The sequence below is a fragment of the Oryctolagus cuniculus genome, chromosome 6 (genome assembly GCF_964237555.1).
Source record: "Oryctolagus cuniculus chromosome 6, mOryCun1.1, whole genome shotgun sequence".
In the NCBI taxonomy this organism is placed as follows: domain Eukaryota; kingdom Metazoa; phylum Chordata; class Mammalia; order Lagomorpha; family Leporidae; genus Oryctolagus; species Oryctolagus cuniculus.
The window spans coordinates 44,504,916-44,520,052 of record NC_091437.1 but is presented as its reverse complement, the minus strand read 5'-3'; the positions used below and the strand labels follow the sequence as shown (position 1 = coordinate 44,520,052).

Genomic DNA, 15,137 nt, shown 5'->3' with positions numbered 1-15,137 from the left:
CGCCAAAAGCTAGAACTCTTGGAGTTCTGTTAGGAAGGTGTGGTCTGTGTAATATAAACAAGCCCCTCAGTCCATTCCCAGAGCAGATAAGATGTAGGGAGGGCTTGCCAGCCCTCGGTGGGGTGGGGAAGAGTGTGCACAGATCCAACATGAAGAGACATTGGGATTATGTTTAAAGAACAGGTTAAAGGAAATATTGATGAGAGGTATTTAAGAATTTTGGGAAGAAGTATGAATGAGAGGTGTGTAAGGTTTTGGAACCACAAAATAGGATCAGGTCAGAAGCAACGCACAGTAGAGAAGCATCCTACCCCAGAGAGATAAGAGTGCTAGGAGAAATTCTCATCAGAGTTAAGATTATGACTGCAGATAGTAGCAGAGGGTAACAGTGCATTACGTGTAGCAGAAGATAAATGTGAACAAAAGGTTAAAAGGCATATTTGCATAGGAGTGAAGTCACAGAGATTGCCCTAGAGCCAACAATCTGAGATGAGGTCAGGAAGGTAGTCTGATGAAGTCGAATACCACTGTCTCTCCCATGAAACTACTTGGAAGAATCTGTGGAATTCAGGAATTGTCAGGGACACTAGAAAGCAGTTCTTTCAGTAATGTGGAGAGCCATGTGAACTTGAGAGTTGTGGGTCCTGTGAGAGGAGGTTTGTATAAGGGAGATGTGCTTAATTTTAATGAAGTGAAATGTAGCCAAGGAGAATGATCCTTGAGGCTAATACCAGTAGTGGTAGTCAATATCATCTGATAGGGCCGATTCTGTTTGGGCTTTAAGGCAACCTTATGTTGTTTGAGATAGACAAAATCACTGGGTTGAAAGGTAGGCATATAACTTGAAGGTAGAAGATATGGTTTGCGTAGGTGCATATCTACACAGGCCTGTAAATAACAGCACATTTCACTGAAAAGAGGGAAGTTAAGAGGAGAAGGAATGGCTTCAGAGTTATGAAGGGGAGGGAAGTCTGGTGCAAGAAGAGGTCTTCCATAGAGAATTTCAAATGGGCTGAGCATTAACGGTTTCCGGGGAAGAGAGCTAATTCTTAACAGGGCCAGAGGAAGGAGTTTTACCCAGATTAGATGCATCTGAGTGGAGAGTATTATCAGGTATTGTTTTAAAATCCCATTCACCCATTCTACTTTTCCTGATAGGGAATAAGGAAATGCCATGAGATATGGAGAGAAGTTGATGCTGAATTATTTGGGAAGTAAGTTCTGGTCCATTCTCTGGTTGAATGGAAGCAGGGAATTCAAATCTGAGGATGATATCCTTTAATGGTATAGTAGAAATAGTGGAGATTCTTTAATTAGTGGTGAGAAAAGCCTCAACCCAACCCAAGATGTCTACCGTAATCAGAAGGTAATGTATCTGCTTACCTGGTGCCATGTGAGGGAAGTCAATCTGCTAGTCCTCTCCCGGGAGCAATCTGCAGGCCTGGTGAGTAGGGAACAGAGGTGATCTAATATTGCAGTTGGAGTTAACAGTCTGACAGATGTTACTTGTCTGGCATATGTTGGTCAGAGTTTCCTGTATAGTGAGAGTCAGGTATATGTGTGATTTTAGAAAGTGAAGAAGAGATTTGGGGTTTGAATGATGCAGAGAGTGGAGGTTTATGTACAAAGGCATTTTGGAGAGAAGAGTAGGGTATTATTCTAGTTTATTATATAGAAACCACCATGAGTTCTTCTTGGAGGCCCCTAGTTGTTGAAATTGAGAGATTTCTAAATCTCAATAGATGGGGGGGGGGGGGCGTGGCTCCGCGGCTCCTCGGCTCACTAGGCTAATCCTCCGCCTTGCGGCGCTGGCACGCCAGGTTCTAGTCCCGGTCGGGGCGCCGGATTCTGTCCCGGTTGCCCCTCTTCCAGGCCAGCTCTCTGCTGTGGCCAGGGAGTGCAGTGGAGGATGGCCCAAGTGCTTGGGCCCTGCACCCGCATGGGAGACCAGGATAAGTACCTGGCTCCTGCCATCGGATCAGCGCGGTGCACCAGCTGCAGCGGCCATTGGAGGGTGAACCAACGGAAAAGGAAGACATTTCTCTCTGTCTCTCTCTCTCACTGTCCACTCTGCCTTTCAAAAAAAAAAAAAATCAATAGATGGGGCTAAGTTAAACAGAAAGGATGAGACTGCTCCACCGTGGGCAGCCAACTTAGCTGTCAGATCAGCCTGGTTGTTAGTCTCAGATAAATGTTTATCTTTCTGATGGCAGCTTTACATAGGTAGTTGGGCAGCATCTAGAAGGGCTTTTATCAGTTTGCCAATTGTTATAGACTGTCAGAAAGCCCCCCCCCCCCCATTTTTTCCATATCTGGGCATTGGAGTGGATTATATTATAGGCATTTTGGAATCTGTGTATATGTTAGTGGTCTTTCCCTTAGCTGACTAAGATCAGGGCTTGAGTCAAGGCCAATAGTTTGGCCTTTGGGGAGATTGTACCCTGAGGTAGGAGTCAAGTATCGATGACCCCTCAGGGTGGGGAAAAGAGAAGATATCATCATGGTATCCCTTGATTATCACATATCCAGTGTTGGTGAGGTGGTGGAATGTAGTGAGGGAAAAGTCAAGATAATCAATGCAAGTGTAGGGTTTGTGGGAATCAGATAAGGTAGTAGGAAGAAAAGCAGCCAGGTTAACAGAGGAGCAGTGATGGAAGGTGACAGAGTGCTACAGAAGAGTGGAATGAAGAATCTCGATGAAAGATGGCAATATAGACTGAACAGCCCAGTGGCTTAGAAGGTCTTACAGCCCACAGGAGTCTATGTAGGGATAAGTAGGGGTTTATGAAAGCTGAGTTTCTGCACCTCAGGTATGAGGAGGGCCACAATGGCTAGGATCTTCAGGCACTGAGGCACTGAAGTCAGCTCTAAAAAACCACACCCAATTGTCTGGAGAAATAGTCTACAGGGGTGGTACAGTTCCCTGCCATTTGGTTCAGGAGATTGAGTGCCTGTCCCTTAGAGCTATGCATATAGAGAAGGAATGGTTTATGTGTTAGGAAGGCTCAGGGCAGGTGCTTGTAGAAGAGCTTTCTTTAGAGTTTGGAATGGGGTTTCTAAGGGGGAGGTCTCTTGTAAGGGCTCATCTAGATTGCCTTTGGTTGCTTCATAGAGAGCTTTAGCAATAAGAGAGAAGTTTGGAATCCAGATGTGAAAATATCCCACGAGTCCCAAGAAAGAGAGAAGGTCAGGCTTAGTACGTGGGAAAGGAAGGGAGAGAATTGCCTGTTTTCAGGCCTGAGGAGTTGCACGAGTGTGTGGCGTCAGAAGTCTCAGGAAGGTAACAGAAGTCGAGATTATTCTCTGAGATACCCTATAGCTTTTTCTCAGCTAGAAAATTTAAAAGACTAGTGGTTTGGTGGAGACCAGTTTCTCAGGAGGCTCTACAGAGTAGAAGATCATCAACATATTGAGGAACAGTGCTGGGTGAAAGGTTAATAGAGGCTAGGTCTGCCTCCAGGGCCTGGCCAAAGAAGTGTGAGGTGTCTCAAAAACTCTGGGGGTAACACAGTCTGGATGAGTTGTCAAGTAAGACAAGAATCCAGGTCAGAGCAAGTGAAGGCAAAGGGTGGTTGGGAATATGGGTCAAGAGGAAATGTGAAGAAGACATCATTTAGGTCCAGGACTGAAAAAAAAGGAAGTTGTAGGGGTGTTTGAGAGAGGAAAGTGTAGGGGTTAGGCACAACTGGGTATGTTAGATAGACAGAGTCATAATGCATCAGAGAGCCTGTACCAGGTGATAAGAGCCATAAACTAGTAGCTAAAACAGCTCTAGGGCTTGTGTCCCGGCAAGGAACTAAAATGCTCTGGGACTTCTGTGTATCTGATGGTTTACTTCCAAATTGCCCTTGAGGGAGCTGGGAGCTGGGAACTCAATCCAGGTCTCCCATGCAGGTGACAAGGACCCAAATACTTGAGCCATCACCTGCTGCCTTCCAGACTGAGCATTAGCATGAAGTTAGACCTGGGGGCAGAACCGGGACTGGAACCCTTGCACCCTGATGCAAGCATCTTAACAGCTGTGCTGAAAGCCCACCCCCCCAAAACCTTGACCAAAGAGGCCCAGTGAGAGGAACAGATGACCAAGATTAAAAGAGGTCTGTGGCTCAGTTTCCACAGCCAGCCTTTGATGAAGCTTGCTAAAGGATCTTAGGCAAGTTACTTGTGATCATAGGTTTCTTCTTTCAATTAAGGCCTGCTACTTCAGGCTGCACAGTGGTACGGATGTAGATTTAAATCAAGGTTCTGACATTGTGGCCATGTGGTCCTGAGCAAGAGACTGTCTTCACGTTTAGTTTTCTAAACTAAAATAAGCATAGTACTAATCCCTGTTGAATATAAAAGACCCATAAAAGATAGCTCTTTTCCATCATTACTCAAATAAATTAATCTATGTAAAGTACTGAAGGCAGTACACATTTGGCACTTAAGAAGTATCTTATCAGCCTTAACTATCAAATTTTTAAAAAATTCCAGCAGATAGTAAGCCTTCAGTAAGTGAGTCATTATTATTTTCGGGTCTCAGCCCTAAAGCATGACCATCCCCAATTCAGAATCCTCTCCCCACAGAACCCACGTTTGTCTGGGCCATTTCCTCCGCCCTGAGGTTCCCGTGCTCTTCCCCAGCTCCGTTGTCTTCTCCTCTGGGATTCCCGGCCTTTACCACTCCCTCCTCCCGGTCAGAAGCTAGGACTCCCGGATTTGTGTCCCGCTAGAAAACAGCTCCATATAGCACTTAGTTCTTTGTGCCTGGTGGGCCTGTTAACTCTTTCAGAGCCTGCCTCCCAGAGTGGCGGCCCCTGGGGGATGGTGCTGGATTAAGTCACCGCTGAGCGTCACTCGGCGATTTGCACCGTGCGGGACACTGTAAACTGGCCGCCGGGCAGACAGGGCCACAGGCACCCGACCCTCCCCAGGGCGTGTCCACGGCGAATCTCTTCTCCTCAGGCTCTGACGGCTCCTTCTCCGCCGTTCCCATCACCTGAATCAGCCCCGATCCCCGGGGTTTCGCCGGCTCCTCCCAAGCCCGGCCCTCCAGCCCCCTCCGGGCGGGCGCCTCCCCTCCTCCAACCCCCCGGCAGAGCCCAGTGGGGGCTGGGGGCGGAGCTTCTCGGCCGGGGGCTAGAAGCGCGGCAGGGAGGCGCTGGCACAGCGGTGGGTTCCAGACTCGCCGCCGCCGCCGCCGGGCCTGGGGCAGCATGGCTGAGGGCGTGTGAGCGCCGAGCACGAGGGGCTGCAGCCACCATGCCAGGGGGCGCGGGCGCCGCCCGGCTCTGCCTGCTGGCGTTCTTCGCTCTGCTGCTGCCCCAGCCGCGGGCGGCGCGGGAGCCGGGATGGACGGGAAGTAAGTGGCGGGGTTTGGGAGGGATGGAGGCGGGTGAGCTGGGTGGCGGGACACATCGGGAGTCGCCTTGAGGGGGTCGAGTGCCGGGATCGCAGTTCGTGCAAGTCGCGGGGCCTGCGCCCTGCAGCCCCCTAACCTAGCGGCCCCAGCTTTGTTCCGCACGTTGTGCTCCCCGGGAGGTGGTGGAGGTAGCGGAATCAGAGCAGGAGGAAAACAGCCGCCGCTCCCAGGCTTGCCTTCCCCGCTTCGTCTCCTTCCTCTGTTTTCTTGATTTTGGCTTCTCTTTCCGCTGCTCTCCGGGGCTCTCCTCATTTTTTTCACGGTCCCTCCGCTCCGCCTCTGCCTCCTCCCCTTTGGTCTCTCCCCAGTTTCTCATCCCTGTCTCGCACCCGTTTTCGCCGCCCGCTACACTCTCCAGCACACAGCATCCCAGGCCAGGGGCTTCCTGGGACCGTGCACTGTGCCAGGCGCACGCGAAAATGTCCCTAGGAGACAGTGGTAGCCACGGTGGGATGGCTCGCTGGGTGCTGCAGGCTTTGCACGCCCCTAAGCTGGCAGGGACTGTTGTTAGGAGGAGATCTGACACACTCATTGCACAGATAGGGAAACTGAGGCCCTCGGAAGGACTTTCCCACAGCTTCGCCACAGAGTGAGGTCTCCGTTGCTGGAAACCAGGGCTCTCCTTGCGCCTCAGCTTCTCCCTCTGCGAAGCTAAGGGTTTGGACTTCAGGCTTGCAACTTGGAGGCTTGGTGATGTTTCTCACCACTGATTTCCCAGACACCAACCCCTCCAGGGCGCCATCCCTGCGGGATCCTCGCCGATTTCGCGGAAGGAACGGTCCCGGGGGGTGGGGTGGGGGTGGGGAGCGGTGTCCCCGGGTCTGTCATTATGACCCGAGAAGCTTAGCCTTGGCCCCGCTGCCGCGGACGCCCTGGACTGACTCCAGACCGCGACTTTCGGGACCAACAGTCGGGATTTTCAAATAAAGTGAGGCCAGCATGTTGAGCTGGGCAGGCCGAGCCCCCAGTCTCCAGGGGTGAGTGGGCTGTGCTCACCGGACTGTGCTGAGTTTCCAGGGGTGGGGTCCAGAGACCAGCCTCGCGCCAGAGCGTGGTCACAACCGCCTTTTGAGTTTTTGTTGTGAAAGGGAAACTGAGGCAAGGGAATTCACAGTGAGTCCAAGGACATCCCCGTTTTCCCCGTGGCATGGGACTCCTTGAGGGAGAGGGAGCCACTAAGTCAGCCTTAGTGCAGGAGGAAAAGCAGAAAGAAAAGTAAAGGAAGAGAGTGACTGCTCTGAGCACAGGCGCCTTCTCCAAATTCTGGGCTCTCCAAGACCACTCAGTAAGGCAGAGTCACTGGGAGTAATGAGAAGTAGAAACGGAATAATGATCCTCAGTCCCCAGATCCACAGTTTTTTTTCTCCAGTCTTTGTGTGTTCATATATACATATATATACACACACACATACATATATATACATACATATATATAATATATGAATAATATATATCTCGATCCAATTGGAAACATAGCACACATACAGTTTTATGTCTTGGGTTTTATGAACATTTCCCAAATCATGAAATTCTCCAAAAGCATGAGCTTAATGACTCTATAAATTCCATCAAAGGATCGAAGATGTGTAATTTTCAAAAAGCTAGAAACCCGACTTTCATACAAAGGTGAAGATTAATTCACTTCATTAATGAGGTGTTGAACAGGATGAAAGAACTGGCTCAAAGGGGCCTTGGACGAACAGGGTTGAGAAGGTTGCAATCATGTGGCTGGGCAGATGCACAAGCCATGGGGTCCTCCTGGGGCAAAACAACGATAATTTGGGTGCATGTTTCTACTGTATTGGGATTATTTGCATCTCAGTCTTAGTTACCATTTAACTTCACTGAGTATAGGGCTTTGATCGCTTATACATAAAAAGCCAAAAGTAAATTCCCCTAGATAATTCAGTAATCCATAAGCGAGTCTGTGAAACAATGCTCCCCTGTGACCTTGAAAAGGTCACTTATTTTCAAGTTCTGAACACTTTCTTAGGCTATACCATGTTCTTCTTCTATTGTTGAGACTTCAGACTGCTTTTATTTTTTTGCTTTCAAAAATTCTTTTGTTACCACTAACATCATTTAGTTACTTTCAGTATTCCTCTAAATATCATATAGTTCCTTTAAAAAATAAAAAATAAAAAAAAGGTTTATCAGAGCTACCAGGGCAGGTACTGGGCTTCTCTTGTTCCTGCATGAATATTAAACAGCTGACATAGTATGTGGCACATAGGTAAAGCTTGGAAAATGTTAGGTAAAGAAATGAATGCATCGCTGCTGAAACCATTAGTGGAAGGAGATTATTTCTGGGAATATATTTTGAGGTCAAGTAACCTGAAAAGAAAGTTAATAATCATTTGTAATCCCAGCACTCTGACAGAACAAGTACAGACATCTTTTGTATCATTACATTCTGTGTAATTAAAGTGTCTGGTTTAGAAAGAATCGATTTTGGAGTCCTCACCCACATCCTCTGGGCCTCTGTGAACTTGGCCTCTTCTTGGAGAGACTAATTTGCTTAGGTGTTGGGGATTTCCCATTTGCAAAACATGAGCTGCAACCAGTGTTTGAGATCTGCACTGCCTGGAACAGGTCTCTGCTCTAATTTCAATTCCCTGTTTTACAGAATGGGAATCCTATTATCTGCTTCCCCAAGGTTGTCGTGAGAGTGAAGGGGAACTGAGTGGTGAGAATGAGTTGGAGGATGCAAAGATACCAGTAGGAAGATCAACTGAATATGATGATACTTTGCAGTTTAAGTAACAATTTCAAGGCTGGCACTGTGGCACCATGGGTTAAGCTGCTGTCTCTGATGCTGGCAGCCCAGGGAGGCGCTGGTTGGAGTCCTGGCTGTTCCACTTCCACCTCTCTGCTAATGTGTCTGAGAAAGCGGCAGAAGATGGCCCAAGTGCTTGGGCCCCTGCACCCACTGGGAAATCCAGATGGAGTTCCAGGCTCCTGGCTTCAGCCTGGCCCAGCCCTGGCTGTTGCAGCTATTTGGGGAGTGAATCAGCAAATGGGATCCATCTGATCTCTCACTCTCTCTTTCTCTCTCTCTCCCCCTCCCTCCCTTTCTCCTCTGTTGTTATGTCTTTCAAATAAATAAATAAATAAATAAATCTTCCTAAAAAGGAAACAATTTCACCTTAACTTACCCCAATAATGCTGTGAGATGAGCAGGTGGGAATCATTCTTTTCATTTTACAGATGAGAAAACGAAAGCCCAACCAGAACAACCCCTCCCTCTGCCCCTGGTTTGGACCCCCAGAATATATCCAGCATCCCACCACTTCATTCCTCTGCACTGACATCATTCTAGTCTGATCCACCACCATCTTTCACCAGGACTGCTTCCAGTCTCCAGCCTCCTTCCTGCCTCGGACCGCACTTCCACCCCTCCCCCACTCTTACCCCATTCTCCACCCAGGCAGCAGAGTGATCCTTTTTAAACCTGATACATATCATGTTGCTCTGTGTCGAAAACATCCAATGCCTTCCAAGTCTATTCATAATAAAATCCAGACACTTTCCATGGCCTCCGCATTGTCAGACTCATGGCTGTCTTGCTGAGCACACCTCTTCAACACTCTCTCATTTACTTGACTGTCTACTTCTACCTTCTGCATTTTCCTTGGGCAGTCTAATCCCACCCGTTTAAGCAGGGCCTTTTCACAAGCCAGTCCTCTACCTAGGGGTTATTTTGTGGCTACTTTCCCTCAGGTCTCAGATTTCATCTTTGCTGGCATCCTGTCTAGAGCAGGCACCTCCTCCTACAGGGTGTCTGTTGCACTTCCTGGGAACTTTTTGTCTCCCAACTTCAGAAGATGAACTTTGGAGTACAGGGACCTTGTTGGCCAGCACCTAGAAGAGGTTCTTCCTCATCTTAAGTGCCAAGAGCCTGGAATTAAGCAGGCGTTCTGATGACCCTGTTATGGTTTGGGTTTGGTATGAGAGTGTCCCCCAGGGGTACTTGTGTTCATGGTTTGCTTCCCATTGTATTGCTGTAGACCCTTCAAGAGGTGGGATTTAGTGAGAGGTGTTTAGGTCACCAAGGTCACTTAACACAGTTCTTGTGGGATTTTGGCTCTCCTGGGAGGTCTATACAACAGCAAGATGGCCCCCTCACTGCTTTCTGGCTTCCTGTCTTACCATGTGTTCTCTCCCTCTGGCATACCCACCATGATGCCATAATGTGACACAGCTAAGGGAGAACCCTCACTAGAAACAGCACCACACTTTTTGGACTTTTAGCCTCCAAGACTCTGAGCTAAATAAGCTTCGCTTCTTTGATGAGGACCCAGTTTTGAGTATTTTATTATAGCAGTGGGAAACAGATGAATACAAGGCCAGGACGGGTCTTTCTGGGTGCAGTGGCTATTGCTGAGAATGCCTTCGTGGCTTAGCTAGGGTTTCAAGATCTGGGATTCCAACGGCTGTGCATCTTGTATTGGCAGGAGGAGGTGGGGACAGCAGCCCCCGGCTACAGCATGAACTCATAATACCTCAGTGGAAGACTTCAGAAAGGTTCATGAGAGAAAAGGTAAGGCTCAAAAGTTCTTGTTTTCAGAAACAGAAGGTGGCAACGGATCTGTGAGGCTTGGGGTCATCTATTCAACTTTTTGGGAAGCCTGTCATCACAATCTGTTTCTGACTCATTGTATTCTTTCTGTGTTGGTTTTGGGACTTTCCTTCATTGTATGACAAACTTCTAGAATACTTCCGATGCTATTAGTTGAGGAAATGAAAATCCACATTAATGCTGACACAAGCTAAGTGCAAATGTGATGCTGTCACCAGAAACACTTAGTGTTGATTGGAATTCATTAAATATTGGTATTGTTATTTTTTGTCTGCATTATAAGTGCTTCATTTTATCAATGAGATAATTTCCATGGGAGAAAAAGGATAACCTAAAATTTTTAGACTAAGAGGCAGAGTAGGCACTTAGTCCTAAGGAATGTACTTTAAAATTCAGTAAGTTCTTGGGCCAGAACACCAGTAACATGCGCAGGCTTTATCAAGGCATTTGGGAATGAGACAGAAAACCCTATTCTGCTCTTGAAGAGGTGATTTCATAGCTCCAGTGAGACAAAAAGAGCTAGGAAGGAAAATGTGATTATTGTGTGCTAGTAACCAGTGATGTGACCTTCTACTTCCTAGAGAATTTGAGTTTCTTCATTTATAAAATAGGACTTAGATGGAACATGGAATTGGAGTGCAAGGCTTGGTTTCTGAGATGCCTTTGGATTAAAATGGTCTGTGATTCACTGGACAAATCAGAGCAAGGTTACAGTAGGAGAGGGTTGTGTCAGGAAAGATATGGTGGCTTTGAGTTCGGAAATGAATGGAGGGAATGCCTGGAACCCCTGAAGTTAATGACCAGCGTAATCTCACCACAGCCAACTATGCTTTAAGTTGGATTTACTCAAGGAGTTTACTCAAACAGTGAAAACTTCAGGACAGATAAAAATTAGATGCATTTTTTTTTTTTTTTTTTTTGACAGGCAGAGTGGACAGTGAGAGAGAGAGACAGAGAGAAAGGTCTTCCTTTTGCCGTTGGTTCACCCTCCAATGGCCGCCGCGGCCGGTGCACTGCGCTGATCCGATGGCAGGAGCCAGGAGCCAGGTGCTTTTCCTGGTCTCCCATGGGGTGCAGGGCCCAAGCACCTGGGCCATCCTCCTCTGCACTCCCTGGCCACAGCAGAGAGCTGGCCTGGAAGAGGGGCAACCGGGACAGAATCCGGCGCCCCAACTGGGACTAGAACCCGGTGTGCTGGCGCCGCTAGGCGGAGGATTAGCCTAGTGAGCCGCGGCGCCGGCCAAAATTAGATGCATTTTGACTTAAGGTGATATATGCATAGAACTCATCTCATCAAAAAGTGGATGAGACTGAATATAGCTTCAGGAAAAGTCTAGAAAAATTAATGGATGGCATCCTAGACAGATTATTTTATAAATTAAGATTTTGGATATTGCAACCTATTCATTATTACCAGAGAAATGGATCTGATACTTTTTATAGAGGCCTCTTTGTTCTTCTCTCCAGATGTTTGGTGCTGGGCATCCTGAGGAAGGGCCTAAGAAACAAAGTGGAGGGCCAGATCCTGTCTTTGTTCCCACCCATTGTCTGCCCAGAACATGGGTCATAATATTCTATAGCAATGGTCAGTGTAGTGCCCGGCACTGTAAATATCTGTTAGATGAGCAAATGAATGAGTATAAGAGAGAAGGAGGGAGAGAGAGAGGGAGTGAGGGAGAGATGGGGGGGGGGGGAGACAGAGAGAGAGAGTAGCAGCACCAGTAGCAGCTGGGTTTAAGTCAGGCCTCTTACTCGCATTTATGTAATTCATTCATACTAACATTAATTGCACACTCACTATGTACTAAACATTGTACCAGATTTTAAGGGGGATACAAACATGCAGGACAAGTTTTTAAGACCCTATGGAGCTGAGGATTTATTTAGTCTTTTCCTAAAGAAAAAGGACTTTTAATCCTTTCCTAGGGAAATATAAATGGTGTATAAGCGCCATGTACTTCCTGAGAGGAATGGTGTTGGTCCTTCCTAGTATAGTGGAGCTGTAAGAGAAACTGATCAAGAGAGCTGGACAGGAAAGCCTCACAGATCCTTAAAGTGCAGTTTCATTGTTTGGCTTGAAATGGCCCTGGAGACAAGGAACATCATATTTTAAATATCAGTGTCGGAGTACCTTCCAAAACAGAAATATTTTTGGACTACCCACATAAAAATATTAGTACTCATGTTGCAGTTTGTGTTTCTTTGGGAGAGAGTGACAGTACCTAGATTTGTGTCAGTGCTGCTTTTTGGTGTGTATTGTCACATGGTCAGCCATCTCTTGGATGAGGGAGTTGCTACAGCTCCGTTGTTGTGTGCTGTTTCTCAGATACCACTTGGGACTGTGTCCCCAGTGCTCATGTGATTGGGCAGGAAGCTTGCTTCAGAACTCTCCAGAGAAAAGTGACAAAGGATCAGGGACCAGAGTAGGTGCTAGCAGAGCTGATTCAGAATATCAGAAACAGAGAGCAAATCTCGTAAGTGAAAGTTAATTGGGCAAACATCTTCCCCAGCTTCCTTTGCCCCTGGGTTTGACTTGTCCCTTTTTTTCCTTTTATTTATTTGAAAGGCAGAATATAGAAAGAGAATGAGAGGCAGAGAGAAAGGTCTTTCATCCGTTGATTCACTCCCCAAATGGCCAGGGCTGGGCCAGACTGAAGCCAGGAGCCAAGAGCTTCTTCTGGGTCTCCCACAAGGGTGCAGGAACTCAAGGACTTGGGCCATCCTCCACGGCTTTCCCAGGCGCATTAGCAGGGAGAAGGATTGAAAATACAGCAGCTGGGACTCAAACAAGCGCCCATATGGGATGTTGGTGTTGCGGATGGCAGCTTCATGCACTACGTCACAATGCCAGTCCATAGTTGTCCCTTCTTAAGAGGAAGTAATAGGGTCAGCGTCAGCGAGACAATGGACAGGGTTACTCAATTGGCCTTCACTGGAATGTTCAGACCTCAAAAAAGCCCTAGTTGATCCAGACATCTCACGGATACCCAGACCCTGATAGGGTCTGGAGTTTGCAGCAAATAAGGGGAATATACTTAAAAGAGGCAGGCCAACAGCCAGAGGTGGCAAAACAGGTGACCCACTTACTTAGACATTGAAAGTCAGCTCTGAGGTCAACCTCAAAGGGGTAGAAGTTCCACTCTAGCAAGGCCTTTTGTGTATTGCAGAGACTTCAAGAATTTCTGATTCTGGGTCCCGAGAGAGTGCTCGTAATTAGAACACTCTAAGAAATCTATCAAGTTATCCAGTTTTAAATATGTAACTATTCTGTTTTAAATAAATAATTTATCCCTTTGAAGAAGTTCAACAGATCTAAGTTGAATTATTGAAGCATGGAGGTTTTTTTTATGAGTTACTTTTTTATTTCTTTGAAATTTCCTACAATAATTAAAGGAAATTAAAAGTTATTAAATTATAAAAGCAGTTATTAAAACATAGAAAGATCCAAAAAGAAAATTAACCCATGATCCCAGTGCTTGCAATAACTATGATAACCTTTAGGCTAATTGCTCTTCTGTTTTGCCCTTACAAAAATATGCTTAATACAATATACAGTGTTAGAATCTGAGTTTTTGCCTCGTGTTTGTTGTGTATACTTTCTCAACAATTAAAAAAATACATTAAAGTCATTGCTTTTTCATGATTGGGTGGTGTTATCATATGTTTATTCAGTCATTCTCCTGTTTTTGAATATGTGGGTTATATTTCATACTCATTATTCTAACAAGTGTCCTTGTGTACAAATGTACAAATTTTTGCCTGTGCACTGGTTTGTTTCCTTCATACAGTCTTACATTACTTGGTCAAAAGCCTAAACATGTGGTCCTTTTTTTTTTTTTTTTTTGACAGGCAGAGGGGACAGTGAGAGAGAGAGACAGGGAGAAAGGTCTTCCTTTGCCGTTGGTTCACCCTCCAGTGGCCGCCGCAGCCGGCACGCTGCGGCTGGTGCACCGCGCTGATCCGATGGCAGGAGCCAGGTACTTCTCCTGGTCTCCCATGGGGTGCAGGGCCCAAGTGCTTGGGCCATCCTCCACTGCACTCCCTGGCCACAGCAGAGAGCTGGCCTGGAAGAGGGGCAACCGGGACAGAATCCGGCGCCCCGACCGGGACTAGAACCCGGTGTGCCGGCGCCACAAGGTGGATGATTAGCTTAGTGAGCTGCGGCACTGGCCCAGTCCATATTGTTTTAAATTATTTTTCAGAGTTGGTATCAGTTTGAATTCTTGGTTGTAGAGTGTGAGTTCTTATTTTAGGGTATGCTCCACTGTGTAATGATTTATGATTTTAAATTATCCTTGTTAATTTTTAAGATGTCTGATTTTTAAAGTGTGTTTATTATTGGGGTGGTAGTGACTTCCCAGTGATATTGAACATGTTTTCACGTTTACTGGCCATTTGTTTATCTTAAATTATATATCCTTTATATCCTTTTGGCACCTTTAGCCAGCCAAGTGTTTTTGTATAAAATATGAACATACTGCAGAAGGTTTATGGAAAAATGACATTAAAGATAAATTTATTTTTGGTGCAAAAGAAATTGAAATCTATGCAGCATTTTTTCTTAATATGTATTTTCCATGAAATTTTTGAAGACCTCTTGTCTGTCTACTTTTGAATCTATGAAACCTTACTTAAGCTGAGGTTCTCTTAGTTATCTTCCCTGAGGTGATTGGTACTTTCCACACTGAGGGTCAAAAATAAAATAAGAACCTACTATGAAGAGGACCCTTTGGTACCAAGGTTTCCTGTGTGCCAGGCACTGTGATAAATTATTTACATTTATGATCTCATCTAATCCTTACAAGATTCCCATAAGGTTGACTGTCACTCTCTAAGTATTACAAATGAGGAAACAGATGTAGGGAGGCTCAGTAGCAAGGCCAAGTTCACACAGCTGCAAGTGTCAGAGGCAGCATTTGAATCCAGATCTGACTCCATAGGAAATGTACTCTTGAAATACAATTGGTGTTTTCTCATATGCTTCCCATGAGTCCTGTCTGAGCACTGTGCTAAATCCGTGGCCATCGCTAGGAGCCTTGGTCCCTGCTTTTAGGAACTGACATTCTTTTGTTGTTGCTTTTAGCATCCACTTAAAGCTGAGCTCAGGGTAATGGCCGAGGGACAAGAACTGATCATGGACCTGGAGAAGAATGA

The 15,137-nt window shown here is 46.4% G+C and overlaps 1 protein-coding gene across 1 annotated transcript in view; it reads left to right on the top strand.

Annotated features, from left to right (window-relative positions):
• Positions 1-3,425: 3,425 nt before the first annotated feature.
• Positions 3,426-15,137, top strand: part of ADAM19 (ADAM metallopeptidase domain 19) — a 92,586-nt gene continuing 80,874 nt past the window's right edge. The window contains exons 1-3 of the mRNA XM_002710340.5: positions 3,426-5,344; positions 9,859-9,944; positions 15,067-15,137. Coding sequence (XP_002710386.2) covers positions 5,245-5,344; positions 9,859-9,944; positions 15,067-15,137 — 257 coding nt within the window. The 5' untranslated portion in view covers positions 3,426-5,244. The remainder of the gene's footprint in view (positions 5,345-9,858; positions 9,945-15,066) is intronic.